This window comes from Myotis brandtii, unplaced genomic scaffold, assembly GCF_000412655.1.
Source record: "Myotis brandtii unplaced genomic scaffold, ASM41265v1 scaffold302, whole genome shotgun sequence".
NCBI classification, from domain to species: Eukaryota; Metazoa; Chordata; class Mammalia; order Chiroptera; family Vespertilionidae; genus Myotis; species Myotis brandtii.
This window is the reverse complement of record NW_005361545.1, coordinates 406,377-422,200: the sequence shown is the minus strand read 5'-3', so window position 1 is coordinate 422,200 and position 15,824 is coordinate 406,377. Positions and strand designations below refer to the sequence as shown.

At 41.9% G+C, this 15,824-nt stretch overlaps 1 protein-coding gene across 2 annotated transcripts in view; it reads left to right on the top strand.

Moving 5' to 3' along the window:
• Positions 1-15,824, top strand: part of FAT3 (FAT atypical cadherin 3) — a 535,794-nt gene that overhangs the window by 412,669 nt on the left and 107,301 nt on the right. For both annotated transcript variants that reach the window (XM_005869663.2, XM_005869662.2), the window contains exon 6: positions 6,306-6,445. In XM_005869663.2, the coding sequence (XP_005869725.1) occupies positions 6,306-6,445 (140 nt within the window). The remainder of the gene's footprint in view (positions 1-6,305; positions 6,446-15,824) is intronic.

Below are 15,824 nucleotides of genomic sequence, written 5' to 3'. Positions count from 1 at the left end.
TAACCTAGTTAAGGAAGCTGTTATTAAAAGGAAACATAATAAAGTTCAGCTGTTCTGTGTTTAAACAGCTCAATGCACAGCATGTTCCTTCTGTGTGTTAAAAAGGGGGGGTGGGATGAAGGGAACAAAATTAACCCATAATCCTTTGTGGCTTTATCACATATCTTCACACTTCTCAGGAGACTCTAATTTCAACTCAGTAGCTCTGATTTACATACTCGCTAATGTGCACACACTGAGGTTCGCCGTTCAGTCCCCATATGTTTATCCCAATGGCAAATATTTGTATTGTAAAGACCTCCATCATTGCCCACCTCAAGTAATTCCTCTTCACCCACAATTTGATGGGGGGTGTTGCCACCCACTTTTGTTGCTTCAGACCTGACATAGGCTAGAAAAAGCTTTTCTTGTAGATAGTAAATAATGACGATATCTTTGTGCATTTGCCTCACCCAATGTGTAGAGAGGAGACAGGCTATTCCTTGAAATACTTCTCTGATGGTGTGAGCTAGCACACAGGACCAACTTGGCCAGAAATACCTTTCTGTGTTGCAGGTAGATAGAGATTGCCTGGACCCTTATTGTCATCGGTTTCTGCACACTCTGGATTCTTGGATGCTTCTGTCTCATAATCTTAACACCTGTCCCTCTTGAACTTTGTCCCCAATGGAGCCCTCCGTTTTTAGGGTTGGATCACGTGGACAAGTTCAACTCTTTGGTAGCACTAAAAGCAGCTACCGAAGCTAGCTGCTTTGTTCTCTGACCAGAGCTTGGACATGTCTGGGTCTTCTCTGACCAAATGGTCACATTTCTTTATCACAACACTCTTACCCACCCCTCCTGAAAGAAACCATGCCTGTGCACCATTTCTAACATAGCTGTCTCTCGGTCCAGCTGACGTTTGCTCCATTGATGTTCAGTTGACATCAAACACTTCATTTCTCCTATTCTGCACTCCGCCCCTAATTTGATCCCAAATAGGCACCTCTTTTCTCCATAGCAATAATACAGGCCAAGGGAGCACTCCCACAGAGATTTTAGGGAACTAGTAAAAAGCCTAGGCAGTACTTTCTATATTCATTGTTTTAAGAAAGTGAATCTTAAATCAGATCCTTGAAGGCATATTCCTTCCTACCACTGTTTCCTGACCTCCATCCCGCATCTCCTGCCCTCTATGTAAATACCCTTTTCAGCCCCGTGCTGTGCTTGCTTCACTCCAAGGCAGAAAATTATTCAGGATCGAATGTTTAGCATTTTCCCCTTAAGTTCCGTGCACACGCGGAACTTGAATGAACAGCTTGTGAACGACTCCCTTAATTCATTGAGATTCAGCAGCTCAGTGTTTTGGAAGCTTCTCAAATAACACTTCCCCCTTGGTGACTACTGGGTTTGGGTTGATATTTTTTACAATTGCACAGCGAGTGGAATGGGATCATATGCTAGGGGAGGGGCCCGGAAGCTTCTCTGAGAGAGAAGGGGAGTGATACTCACCACTGGGGCTCACCATGGGGAGATGGTGATGCTTTACGCCCTTCCTAGAGAAAAACGACCAAATGTGGCCCAACACCCTGCCGCCCAGGTCACTCAAGCAGTAGCTGCTGGCTCATAGTATTTTCATTCTTGTCCCATTTTTTAAAGCTTTTTAGGACATTCCATCTTGCTGTATTTAATTTTAGAATCCAGTAGATATCTAAGATGCCTCGTCTGCTCTTTGTTGACCCTATTACCCTGTCTTGATGGAAAACAGTCACAGAGGAATGTCCCCAACGTGACTTATCTGTTATGTGGGCTGTTCACAACCTCGCTTTAACCATCTCTGCCGCACACCCCTGCAGCAACGCCCGGGCTGTGACTTTTCCAATTCCCCACTCTGTTGAAACTCAGACCCGCTGGGGTGCCCTCTCTCCTCCCCCCTTTTGTTGAGCTAAGGCTGCCGCAGCAGCACACTCTGGCTTTGCATGTTGTGTTACTGGCTCTGAGGACGCACAGCTTGGTTAAAGGGAATGCTGCTAGGGGAGACGGACTCCTTCCATCCGAGAGTCTCGCCCCAGATGAATTGGCCATGGTTTGCTAAGAAATGAAATCACCTTTCAGGCTAAAAGGGAGCCTGACAAATGAGCCCTGGGGGGGAGAGACGGAGTCATCTATGAGATGGGATGCTTAAGTGGTAGGTTATTAAATTGTGTGAGGGTTGATGGTGAACTGCTGGTCTAGGTTCTGTGTCTCCTGTCAGAAATTCATTTTAGAACACAAGGCAAGATTTCGGGAACCTTGTTTTACATGAAATCTTGGTCTGACTAGGAGCAAACGCCCTGGAGACGATGATCAGCGGGCTGTTAGCCAGGCTGATGGACGGGGAGTGACTTCACAGGCTCTCTCAGGCGCTCCTTGGTCTGCTTTTTGTTTGTCTGTCTCCCCGACCCCTTTAGAGGTTTCTATTCTAGAGTATTTGAAACAGTAAAGGTGAATGAAGGAGACACACACACAGAGGAAGAAAGAGAACTACAAAAATGTATAGCCCTAAAAGTAGCCAGAAATATTATTTGATAGGAAAAATAGCGAATAATAAAGCTCACAATCAACTAGGTATATGCCATACATAAAATATGTCCATTTTGTGCCACTAAGCACATGAAATGGTCATGTATGTCTGTATAGGACCCCGAGGAAAATGTGAGTCTCGAGCAGGTGAGGGAGAACCTATAGGATTGCCCCATTTAAACAGTAACTGAAACCGGACATCTTTGCTTGCATGTTTTCTAATCCAAAGTTCTATAATTTGCATAAATTCTATTTTGCCTTAATCTACAAATTTTCATCTTCTAAAATAATTGATATTGAAAGGTGACCTCTTTTTCCACCCTCACCCCCCCAAAACAATCAGTGTCCTCAGATTTAAAAAAATAGAGTAGTTTCCCCTTATCCTCAGGAGATATGTTCTAAGACCCCCAGTGGATGCCTGAAACAGCGGATAGTACCCTACCCTATATATACTGTTTTTTTCCTGTGCATACATACCTATGACAAAGTTTAATTTATAAATTAGGCACCATAGGAGATTCACAATAAAAGTTAATAAAATAGAACAATTGCAACAATGTGTTGCAATAAAAGTTATGTGAATGTTGTCTTTCTCTCTCCAGTAGTTTTTATTTTTCAGTCTAAACCTTGTCCTGACTTGCAGCAAATGGCTTGGTGTCACTTGTTTCAGGGGTCCCTTGCTGACATCTTCATAGAGGCTCCATACTTCCTTGCACAGAATGAAGCCATCATTGGAACCCATTTTCTGTTCATGTCTTCTACCCAGAAGTTTGAAGCCTTTTCCATCCTAACAAATCACTTACTATGTATTGTGATGGTGACTTTTGCAGTTTGGATTGCAACAGCAAAACTAGCACACATGTCTGTTTCTTCACAATTTCACAAATAGAAAATTCACTCTAATTACGGATCTTAGCAGGCTCAGCACAAGATTTGTTCTCTTACATCGAGAACTTTTACCTTTTCACTTAAATGAAGCACTTCCGCCTTCTCTTTGGCATATCCGACTTGCCAGCATCACTAGTCTTGTGCGTTGGGGCCATTATTAAGTCAAATACGGGTTACTTGAATGCAGGTTAGAGATAACCAAGGGAAGTGTAAACAGCATTGCTACTCTGGATAAAGAGATCGCTCATGCCCAGGGCAGGATCGAGCTGGCCAGTTCAGGATTTAATCACACTAAGAACAAGCAATTTAAAAGTTATGAATTGTTTATTTCTGAAATTTTCCATTTAATGTTTTCGGACCGCAGTTGAAAGTTAAACCAGAGCTACTGTAATTCTTAGCTAAGAAAACAGTCTAAAACTAATGTGAAATGTGATTTAAGAAATGTCTTAAGAAGTTGCATTCTTATCTTTTTTTTACACACAGGTCTGAGGAGATTTGAAAGTTTCCTTGGCAAAGGTTTTTTTCAGAAGGTACCACTCGATAGCAAATGATTTTCCTTTGCTCATTAAGATGTTTATTCCAGCCGTAACCGGTTTGGCTCAGTGGATAGAGCGTCGGCCTGTGGACTGAAGGGTCCCAGGTTCCATTCCGGTCGAGGGTGTGGACCTTGGCTGCGGGCACATCCCCAGTCGGGGGTGTGCAGGAGGCAGCTGATCTATGTTTCTCGCTCATCGATGTTTCTAACTCTCTATCCCTCTCCCTTCCTCTCTGTACAAAATCAATAAAACATTTTTTTAAAAAGATGTTTATTCCAGACCCTAGAATCAGCCTTACCCTTTATTTCACGCGGTAATCAACATGAGGCATCCCCCTTGGAGAAGACGTGGTGACCCAGGGCTTGCTTCCCTCTTCAGCCTAGATTTCCTCCCCTTTCTCCTTATCCTGTTCTTCAAAATACTTTTTTTAAAAATTTATAATTAACATTTAGTTCTCAGTAAATCAGCTAAAGATATTAATTGGAAGACGTGTCTCTTTTTAGATGAAATTTTTGAAAAATGTATCTTCTCCAAGCAATTCTGTGGTACCCCTGTGTCTCCATAACTTTAATGAAATGTCAAGGGCAATTATGCTCTCTCTGGCAATTAAATAATCTTCAGTGTATATGACAGCTGCAAGCAATAAGTATTTGAGATATGTGTGACCAGGTTTTTTTTAATTAAGCATGGTACAGCAGTGCCCCCTTATCCATGATTTCGCTTTCTCCCGTCTCAGTTACCTGCAGTCAACCTCGGTCTGAAAATATCTATGTCATTCACCTCACATAGGCATTGTACTGTCTCACATCATCAGAAGAAGGGTGAGTGCAGTGGGTGGTATTTTGAGAGAGACCACATTCACATAACCTTTATTACAAAGTATGTATTGTTAAAATTGTTCTATTTTATTATTAGTTAATGTTGTTAATCTCCTACTGAGCCTAATTTATAAATTAAACTTTACTATAGGTATGTATGTGTCAGAAAAGTCATAGTGTATTCAAAGTTCAGTACTATCCTGGGTTTCTGGCATCTAGATCAGGAATCCCCCCTTATTCCCTGTGGATAAGGGGGCGGCTACTGTATTTATTTTGCGTCACTGTATATCACATTCTAGCAATTCAAGTAAAAGTCTCCTTTCCCTGAACTCACCTGCTCATTTTTAATATCATAAAAATTGTATAGAGTATTGTTCATTGATCAGCAAAATGAAAGGAAAAGAATGCTGACTGTAAAAGAACTCAAGATTTCTTTTCTAAAATAGGAAATTCAGTAAATGCATTGCCCTGTGAGCTGTAACTAAATAAAACTACTGTCTAAGAGCAAAATTCACATCATGAAATTTCAGACAAAAATAAATAGAGCTTGCGAACATGTACTGATATTTAATTAAAATTGTTCTAGCCTATAAATGGTATAAACCCATTACCTTCTCTTTCCCCTAAAAATAAATCTTTCATTTTGGAACAATCATAAACCACACTTTGGTTCACAGGAATGGAAAACATCTACAATAATTTTGCAAGGCCTGCGTTGTCTTAAGTGCATCATTCACAGATTGTAGATTATACTTGGTCCAGGAGGGAACAAGTAAAGTTTTCTAAACTTTTTATCTTAATTGTTTTATAAGTTGATATACATAAGCTGATGTTTTTATCAACTTCTTTCCAGATTTCATTTTGTAAGTCTCCCGTAGACTTTCTACTTTGGAGGGAGAAAAATAATTCACATTGTCAAAATAGCATAAAAACATTTCTATAAATATCCCAACTTGCAGATCTAAAATTTTTATATGAAATTCTTCTCTTTTTTTGCTTTTTCTTTTTCCCCCCAGTATTTATAATTTTATTTTTGACATGTAATGGAGGGACTCTGAACTCTAGCACCAAATGCTTACCACCAATCCTGGAATAGATTTAGGAATGTCTATTCATTTTTGTTCATCATAATTGGACTGTTTGTTAATTTAGAATTTAATCTACTTTGGAAAAGCCAAAAGTTATACAAATTCCTAGCCCAGAAGCCATGACGGGTTGATGGGTCTTTAGTTTTCTTAATATTTTATGGAGTCAGTTTATGCTTCACTACTCTTAACATTAGTGCTGAGGTTTTCTTTACAATACATTATTTTGGGGTGACATTTGTTATGTATTATAGCAGCTGTGTTTTACAATATGAATTAAGTTAGATATAAAGAGGTCCCATTTGATATGTACAAAATTGAAACATAAGGATGCCTGTCAAAAATATTATAAGGGCTCACTTTAAAGCAATGTGCTTCAATCCATGTAATAACTTCTCCGATATGCTAATTTGATGTTGTTTTTGTGAAATCATCAGGGGGGAATTTTGACAGCTCTTTTGACGCAGAGAAGGGTGTCGGGACCATTGTCATTGCCAAACCTCTGGATGCAGAGCAGAGATCCATTTATAATATGACTGTGGAAGTCACAGACGGGACAAACGTCGCTGTCACTCAGGTAAGACATCAAATTGCTCAATAGTGGGTTTGCTGAAAGGTCTGCTAAAGTCAGAGTTGTAAACAATTGAAAAATGCATTGGACATAGTAAACTAGGTCCATGGATTTCTAGTGAGAGCACAAGCTAGAAAAAGGATCCTATCATGGGTATTGCATAACCTAGCTGCTTCTTTCCAGAAATCCTGATTGTTCGTGGATGGGAGAGTGAATAAGACATCAAATTGCTCAATAGTGGGTTTGCTGAAAGATGTGCTAAAGTCAGAGTGGTAAACAATGGAAAATGCATTGGACATAGTAAATTAGGTCCATGGATTTCTAGTGAGAGCACAACCTAGAAAAAGGATCCTATCACAGGTATTGCATAACTTAGCTGCTTCTTTCCAGAAATCCTGATTGTTCGTGGACGGGAGAGTGAGATGTGTTTGTTCCCTGATCACTTGCTGTAGATCAGTGATGGCGAACCTTTTGAGCTCGGCGTGTCAGCATTTTGAAAAACCCTAACTTAACTCTGGTGCCATGTCACATATAGAAATTTTTTGATATTTGCAACCATAGTAAAACAAAGATTTATATTTTTGATATTTATTTTATATATTTAAATGCCATTTAACAAAGAAAAATCAACCACAAAAATGAGTTCGCGTGTCATAGGTTCACCATCACTGCTGTAGATCTACCTCTTTGACCTCTGACACGCGTGTCATAGGTTCACCATCACTGCTGTATATCTACCTCTTTGACAACATCAGCTTTCCTTGAATTTACAAAGAGGAGAACAGCTACATTGTCTGAGTTAACACACTGTGATATTCTTCACCTCATTTGTTAGTCACAGTAAGTTAGAGCTAGAGAATACCTAAGGGTCCAACTTCATTTTACGGACTGCGATCAGATGAGTGATATAGCTAAGGTCACACGCATTAATAAAGACAAGGACTGGGATCTAGGTGCCCGGACTCCCACCTCCCGTGTTAGCCTGGATGTCAATGGGTTGGTGGAGGGACCTAGGGGTTGTTAAAACCACTGAAACCTGGGCTCTGCCCACAGAGATCCTACAGGATTCTAACAGGCAGTCAAGGCCAAGGACCACTCCTTCGACTCTGCTACTTGAGAGCTTATGAGAGGGCATAGAATCAAGAGGAGAAAATCTTTAGGTGACACTAACACAATGTTGGCTATCAGTGTGAGGCAGATTTACCCTAAATACAACAACAGTTTTTGTTGTTGTTGTTTTTATTTTAGTATCAGATACCTTAGACCAGTTATGACAGAGGATTGGCACACACACACATGTCCTATAACCTTTCCCACTTCCCTCTCTGGTTCCCATGACCCCGAAGCCATCACTATTGATCAAAATCGTTTTCCCCACTGAGCCCAGGTGTCCTCAGAATCCTCCTCAACACAGTCCTTCAGGTAGTGAAGATGAAATGTTTGCCAGCCCCGCGGTAAGCAAGTGTTGACGTGCTTAAAATATGATGTAATCCTTTGTAACTATGTAGTTTTAAAAAGGGGAGAAGAGGAGGGGGGTTTCATGTGCTTGTCTATGCAGCTGCTTCTTAATTTGAAGAGGTTTCAAAAATATGCTGAGACCCCTTTGACGCTGTTTATAATCATAGAATGCTGGAATTCTTAGGAAACAATAAGGATTATTATAGTACAACCCTTTTACTTTTCATCTGAATAAACTGAAACCTAGAACGGGAGTGACATGCACAGGATAAGGCAGCCCTCATGTGACCGCTCCTGATCCTTTCCTGGGATGACTATAGGATCCTATTTGCCTGAGAGAGTCCCATTCACTCCTGTGGCATTGATATAATTAATAGTATTTCATTAACTCCTAAAATTGCTCCAGTTGGGACAATAAATCACATGGTCACCCTACCTAAATCTGTACAGTTTCCAGGAATTTTCAGCACACCAGGAAAGGACACTGTGGTTGACATCCTACAGGAATCACACCAGCCTAATATAAAATAACCCACTTACAGTACTGCTAAGTTTTCAGTGCTAATTCACTTTAAATGGGAATTTAAGTCAGACTTTTTAAATTAGCCATGTCTTAGCATAATATCCAACCTCAACTTTTTAGCACCACTGAAAAACACAAGATATATTTGAGTAAAATACAAATAAAGAATGGAACCATATTCATTTCCATACTTTACTCCAGGGTTTTAGAATAATTGAATTAAATGGTAATTCAGTATGCCCAGGATGTTCTAGAGAGATATTAAGTATTTTTAGAATAAGTAAATGAATAGCAGACACTACATATTCAACAGGACCTGTATGGCAGGCATGCTGGATCCAAAGCACAGAACCAATTCACGTAAAGCAAAAAAATTTTCAATGAAACTTGTATTTTAGAATTTCATTAGGACCCAACAAGAAAGCAGTTCACAGCATCCATTTCACAACTATTTCTTTATGCATACCATGTGCTAGGAGCTGCACTAGATGCCTGAGGTCACCGTGATCCAGATTTTAAAACCAGATCACTAATGTGTACCTAGTTTTTAAAAATTAATATGGAATTTATTTCAGACTAATGATTGCCAGGGCAGTTGGGAAGGAGTTAGAGAATTGGGGTGAACTTGGAGCCTCCCCTTGGTAAGGCCAAGCTAAGCTAAATTAAGTGGACTAATAAAGGATATCAAGAGATTTTCTTGTCAAAAGCTTCCAAGTTACTCTGTGTCCCCAGGGCCATGACCCTCTCAAGAAATGAGAACTAACAGTTTCCAAAGTATAAACTTGTATGTCATCATTATTACCATCAAAAAGCCATCCCTCTGTCTACCGGGCTGTGTTGGGCCTGGATACCCCACCATCCTCTGCCAATCAGCTTCTGCTCACACGTGCCACAGCCCCTCTGGCAGTGGTGACAGCAGCTGTTCTCTGAGTCAGTCAAAGCCCTCCGTGTCAAGGACACTTTTACAAGAGGGTGTTTGGGGAAAGAAAAGCATCCTAGGTTTCTTTTAGAAACCACTAAAGCATGCTCCAACCCTGACTGTAATGATTCCACCATCAAACAGATACCCTTCACCATATAACTGAATAAATGCCCCGGAGCCCCCAAGCACCTGTTCGGTTTCCCTTTGGGAACTATTCTCTACTTTGTTCATCTGGAATCATAAAACATGGTATGACACACGTTTCAATCGACCATAAACAACATGTGGAAGTCTACTTGGCGAATGTCAAATAAATCTGAGCCTCGGGGCTCTCTGTCTGCATGAAAACGCTTCCTTCATCTTCGGTTTTGCCTGTTCTCCCAACTCACAGGATTCTCGTGCCTCAGAGCTATCCTATCTGGTGATGAATAAACATCCTTTTCCTTACTGAGATTCCCCAGTGTGAGCGCTGACTGTAAAATGGTTCTGTGGAGTTCAGGTTGCAAAGATGCAGATGTACTAAATGGAAGAACAAAGCCTCCCAACATATGCAGAAACCTGGCGAGATGGACAAGGGCCTCTGCATAAAATAGTTGTTGATTTTATGAAGGACGTTACTGTACTTTATGTAACACAGCAGAGTATTTGACAGCACGGGCTCGGTAGCAATAAATCCGTGTTCTAATCCCAGCTCTTCCACGTAGTAGCTGAATTCCCTCCAGCAGGTGGAGGTCGATAAACTTCTCTGCACTCTAGTCCTTTCATCTATAAAGTGGGCAGACTCACACCTGCATCATTAGAATTGCTGTGGTTTGCATGTGTTTACAGATACAAAGTATTAGCATGAGGTCTAAACATAGGAAGTTCTTAATAAATATTAGCTACCTCTGCTAGTATTACTGTCATCACTTAGCCTAGGTGACCACCTGTATCATGGAGACTGCCACCCAGGTGGTTGTGAGACATGAATGAGAGCCTGAGACAGCGCTCTGGGGAAGGGGATGACTCAGCGCTGCATCCCAGGCTTTTCCCGGAGGACTACTCTGGACACTTGCTGACTTGTCCTGGGATGGAAGTGCAAGATGATCCCTGAAGGTAACCGCAATGCAGATCAAACCAGGCAGAACTTGTCAAGGACTCAGAGCACACCAGAGGTGCACTCCTGGGTTTTCCTAGTTCCTCCCAAGATGGCCACTTTGGATGGCTCTTTGACATTCTTCTCTTTGCCTTAAACCATCCAATATTGTTGAGTGCTTTCTGCGTTCCAAGAATTACCCCCAAGGTTTTAAAAACTTACTCCCAGTTTCTACATATATAATGTCATGGAATGGGAACAAATAGTTCATGACTGGCACCAGAAATACCATTACTCTAGGATCAAGACCAAGAAATGAATAAGGTGGAGTGGAGATTTAAAAGCCACACTCTGGTTCTAGCTGTGTTCCTTCCTGTCGAAACCTCTTGCCCAACCTCCAACCCCTGCTGCCTCCATCAAACCAATGCAAATCAGCACCCAGTTGTGCAAACAAATTAAACTCTCCAAGATAGTCTGAGAGGTGCTTCAAGCCCATGAATCTGTTTATAAAAGTTGGTGTGTATGTTCCTTTTTTTAGAGAGTAGATCCTTAGTATTCATCAGATATCCAAATGCGTATGTGGCCCAAAAATATTCGGATAAATTAATTCACCATCACTTTTTCATCACTCAGAAACTCCAGTTAAAAGTTTCAACATGCAACCACCATGCTTCCTAGGAAACATACACACCTGAGGGGGTTGTTGGTTTTCAAAGCCTCCCTGCTCTGGTGACCAAGCTGGCTGTTTCCACAGTATTTCAAATCGCTGTTGGACTGGGTTAAGAAAGAGACTAAGTTTGTCTACTAAAGCCCTGGATAGAAAACAAGAGGTTAACTCCCTTCAAGAAATAAAAAAATAGAAATAGCCATGCTATTCTTTTACATTACAGAAGTGTTCCCCACTTTGATGTTGTAGAAGCCCAGAGATGAGCATGAGTGTCTGGCTGAGAAGGGAGGGACGCAAGGGTTGAGAGGTGGTACAGTCGGTTAGAGGAACGGTGAGGAATCACAGGAGCACCAGCTGCTACGAGAGGGGAAGGGGAATATCCAGGTGACAGATCTTAAGATAGAATATCCTGGATTATCCAGGTGGGCCCAGTCTCCTCAAACGGGCCCCTCAGCAGATGACTTTCTCCAGCTGAAGTCAGAGGAGATGCAGCAAAAGGGGCAGAGATTCCAACTGTGAGCGGATCTGAAATACCACCACGAGTTTGAGTGTGGAGGCGGCAACATGACAAAGAACATGAACAGCCTTGAGGAGCTGAGAGCGGCTTCTGCCGACAGCCAGCAAGAACAAAGGGGCCTCAGGCCTATAACCTCAAGGAACTGGATGCAGCCAAATTGGAGCTGATTCACCCCCAGAGCTTCCAGAAATGAACACATCCCTGCTTTCAGCTTTGTGAGACGCTAGCCGAGAACCCAGTTGAGCCTTACCATACTCAAACTTCTGATCTACAGAACTAGGCGATGATAAATGAGTGTCATTTTAAACTGCTTACTCTGGTAATTTGTTATGTTAGAAATAGGAAACTGTCCACCTAAGAGACATCCAAACCTGCAGGGAATTTTCATAAGCTTATCTGAGCCACACTGTTGACATAGGCCAGGGAACAAGACCTCAAATGCTCTGAAGAATGGCAGCTATTTTATACATTAAAATCAAAGAAGATGGAAGGAAGGTGGGTGAAATCCATTGGTGGTAGCTTAAGGAGGCGGGAGAAAGCAAAGCAGGGAATTCTCTAGGATTGGGTAAAACGCAGAATGGAAACACATACATGATAGTTAATAATTAGCAGTTACAGCACACAGAGATGGTATGCAGGGAACAGGTAGCTACGAGCGGTCCTATGGTCTGGTGTTCTGGTGCCTGCTATTGTCCCTTCCAGGGGTCTAGAAAAGAACGTTACTCTGCCATGTCCAAGGTATGTGATCCTACCTGCATGAGAACAATGGACAGAGCTCACTTTAAAGTAAAGATGGATCTTTGCTAAGGAAACCACAGGTCTGAGACATGACTACCTGCTGTGACCTGCCCAGTTAGGAATTTGTGATCATACCAACCGGTTTGGCTCCTTTTGGTCACTGAGCTTGTCGGACCTGCCATCTGGCTCCCCTGAGCTTGTCAGGCCCCTTTGAATTCACAAACAAATCCCCTATTGTCATGCCCATCTTACAGATACAGAAATTAAGGCAAAGCAAGGCTCAGGAAGTTGAGTAGATCAGGGCTCAGACACAGGCAGTTGCATTCCAGAGCCTTATCTCTGAACCACACACTGTGCTGCCTCTCAAAGGCACAACTCAATGCTAAGGCCGGAAGAGCAACTTACCTAGCCCTACTAGTTGCCAGGGGGACACTTTTTAAGGTGGCTGCCTTGGGAACATGGCACCCCCTGTGGCGATTAGAATAGAATGTCTCATAGCCAGCCATACATGATATCCCACCCTCCTCACTGCCCTCTCTTTAACCCGCCAAGCTCACAGGCGACAAAAACACGCATTTCCAAGGGTGAGAAATTATGAATTTTAACAACTTTCCTCAAACATCTGCCAGACCAGTCTGAGCTACTGCATCTTCACAGAAAATATAATCAAATCTAGAGCACGACTCTTTCAAAGGGTCAATGGATGGGAATGCATAGTAATATAAAACTCTTCATAGTTGCATAATAAGACTTAGCAAGTCTCATTCTTAAGTTTCATTTCCCTGTCACCCTATTACCATTACACTCATTTTTCTGGTGAGAAACTGAGGCATAGACTGGTTAGGTGGCCACCCTAAGTATATACAGGTAAAGAGATACAAACCCACATTTGGCATAGTGGAAGGAGCGCTGACCCTGAATCAGGTGATTCAAGTTCAAGTCAGAGTTTAACCAATTCCTGTCTGTGTTACCACAGAAGATGGCTCCATCTCAATGAGACTCGGTTCCTTCTGTATAATGGGGCTAAGGCTTACATGCCTTATGGGTTGTTGTAAGGATAAAATATTATGAGAAGGTCCTTGAAATTCCGTGATGTGTTGGACACATGCAGGTTTTATTATTACAGCCCCCTTTCAACTTAAAATCGGAATAATACACCTGATAACTATACAGTATTATGTGTGTGTGTGGTTTTTACTGTTACTTATGAAAGACAGCAGAGATAGTCATGCCCAAATAATAATCCAAAAGTTATACTGGTTTGATTCTTGGACTCATGATATGTATTTTTGTGATTTTAATATACTTTTCTTATTCAAGTCCTGGTTTGATTTATAAAGATATGAAAATCAGCCTGTATGTGTATGCTCCACAGCCAAACGTGAGATTAAAAACCTCTTTCACATAATCTTCAAAATTCTTAATGCCCCCGAAACCAGTTCACTGAGATGGGCCACCAAGGCTTTTGGCTGAAGAAAGGGTCTGTGTTTACTGGGGCTGGCAGGTCTGCAACCTGCATCCCTAAAGTTAGCCTTGTCCTCCACAGCCATGGGGATTCTATTCCTCTTTTGTCTCTAAGTGACTTGCTGCGAGTTCCTTACTAGCCTCCTTTCTTTAAAAGCACTCTTTACCTTGAAAATTTGGACTTGGTATTATCCTTTCTCTCCACCCTGCACCTGCGTAAAAGGTGGGTGCTGGGGGGAAGGATAGAAAGAAACCACTTTTGCCAAAGCTGCTCTATGATTCCCCAGATCAAGGGACCCCCAAGGAACACTGCCCTCATCGAAGGTGTTCTTTCATGTCTTGTAGTGTCGTGGCACGCATTGCAGGGGAAAAGGGCAGTGGCCCAAAACTTCCTTGTATACTTAAGTTAGGAAAATGCTGGGACAAGTGCAATTATATAGAGAAAAAAATAAGGCAGCAAGCCAACTCTAATGTGAGACTTTCTGCTAAAAAAAATAATGGCAAAATGTCACTGCCTCTAATAGGTCTGTGCCTGACAATTTATGCATAAATCAGTTTTTGAAAACGAATTCCAATGTTAAGGGCAGCAGAGAACTTTCTAGTTAGAATAACCCTATGATTGACGTTCCTAAAGAGAGAGCTGTCATGTCAGTTATCTATTTTGTAAATTAGGAGTTCTGTATAGCAAGGTCCATGATATTTGCACCCATATTTGTTCACATGTGTTTTACAATTAATGTGTGTGGAGTTTAAGTGCACATGGGATGGGATGATGGAATGTATGGTATGAATTCACAACGTGGCTCCATAAGACCCAGGTTCAAGTCTGGCCCTGCCATTGTCACGTTGGGCACATTCCTTAAATTCTCTGGTTCTCACAATGCTGAGATAACAAAGATTAAGAAACAAAGATGATACGGGTTTGTACACCGTAGAACAAACTCAAAACTGACATGATTTTTACGTTTATACATTCAAAATACAAGGAGGCGTGACCCTTGAAATCACAACGGTAGAATGTTTTGAATATGGTTTTAAAATACCAACAGAGGCAGAACAGAATTTCAGTAATTTAGCACTTAATTGGTTCTAGTAAAAGGCAGGCTTTTCCCTGCAACTCACCCCATGGGCTTCCCACCATGAGCCTTTGTAAAGCGGGGCTTGGCATTCACCCAGGCTTAGTTGAGAGGAGCCTGCAAAGCCCAGACTGTTTGCGGTGGACAGCATGGAAACCAGCCCTGAAGAGACTTCCTACATTCAGGTCTCCTCCTGCTTTGAGTCCATTGTACTTCCTTAGGCCTTTCAATGACCATTTTGAACACAGCATCTTTGAGAGTTACTTTGCTTTGTTTGTTAGTCCAGGAGCTCACAAATGGCCCCAACTGTGGGAAATAAAAAGCAAATGAGGAAAAGGAAGTCTTTTTACAGAGAAACACTTGTTCTGACTGTAGATTAGGCTCAGGACAAAGCAAGCAGAAAGAGGCCAGCTTTTCAAGAGCACATCGACTTTGGAACTTCCTGAAGGTCAGGGCAGGCTTGCTGCTGCAAAGGCTTCTGTACCCCATTGCTGCAACTGCTTCTGTGAACACAAATATTTTAGCATCTTGACTAAGTTAACTTCAACTTTTTAAAGGAAAGAATTGACATTCAGAGAATGTAGTAGACTTTCCAAGTACAGTGGGGATAAAAACAATACCCAGAACTCCATAGGCACACTTCTCACTCCTTTTTCTGCCTTAAACCACCGGCAAAGCTTGTGCCCACGTCAGGGTCACTCCCATGGGCAAGTGGTCCTGGCACAGAGCTGAGAGCCAGGACCTACTTTTCTAACTCAAAAAAAACACGTCTGGCCCTAACCGGTTTGGCTCAGTGGATAGAGCGGCAGCCTGCAGACTGAAAGGTCCCAGGTTCGATTCTGGTCAAGGGCACGTACCTTGATTGCGGGCACATCCCCAGTAGGAGGTGTGCAGGAGGCAGATGATCGATGTTTCTCTCTCATTGATGTTTCTAACTCTATCCCT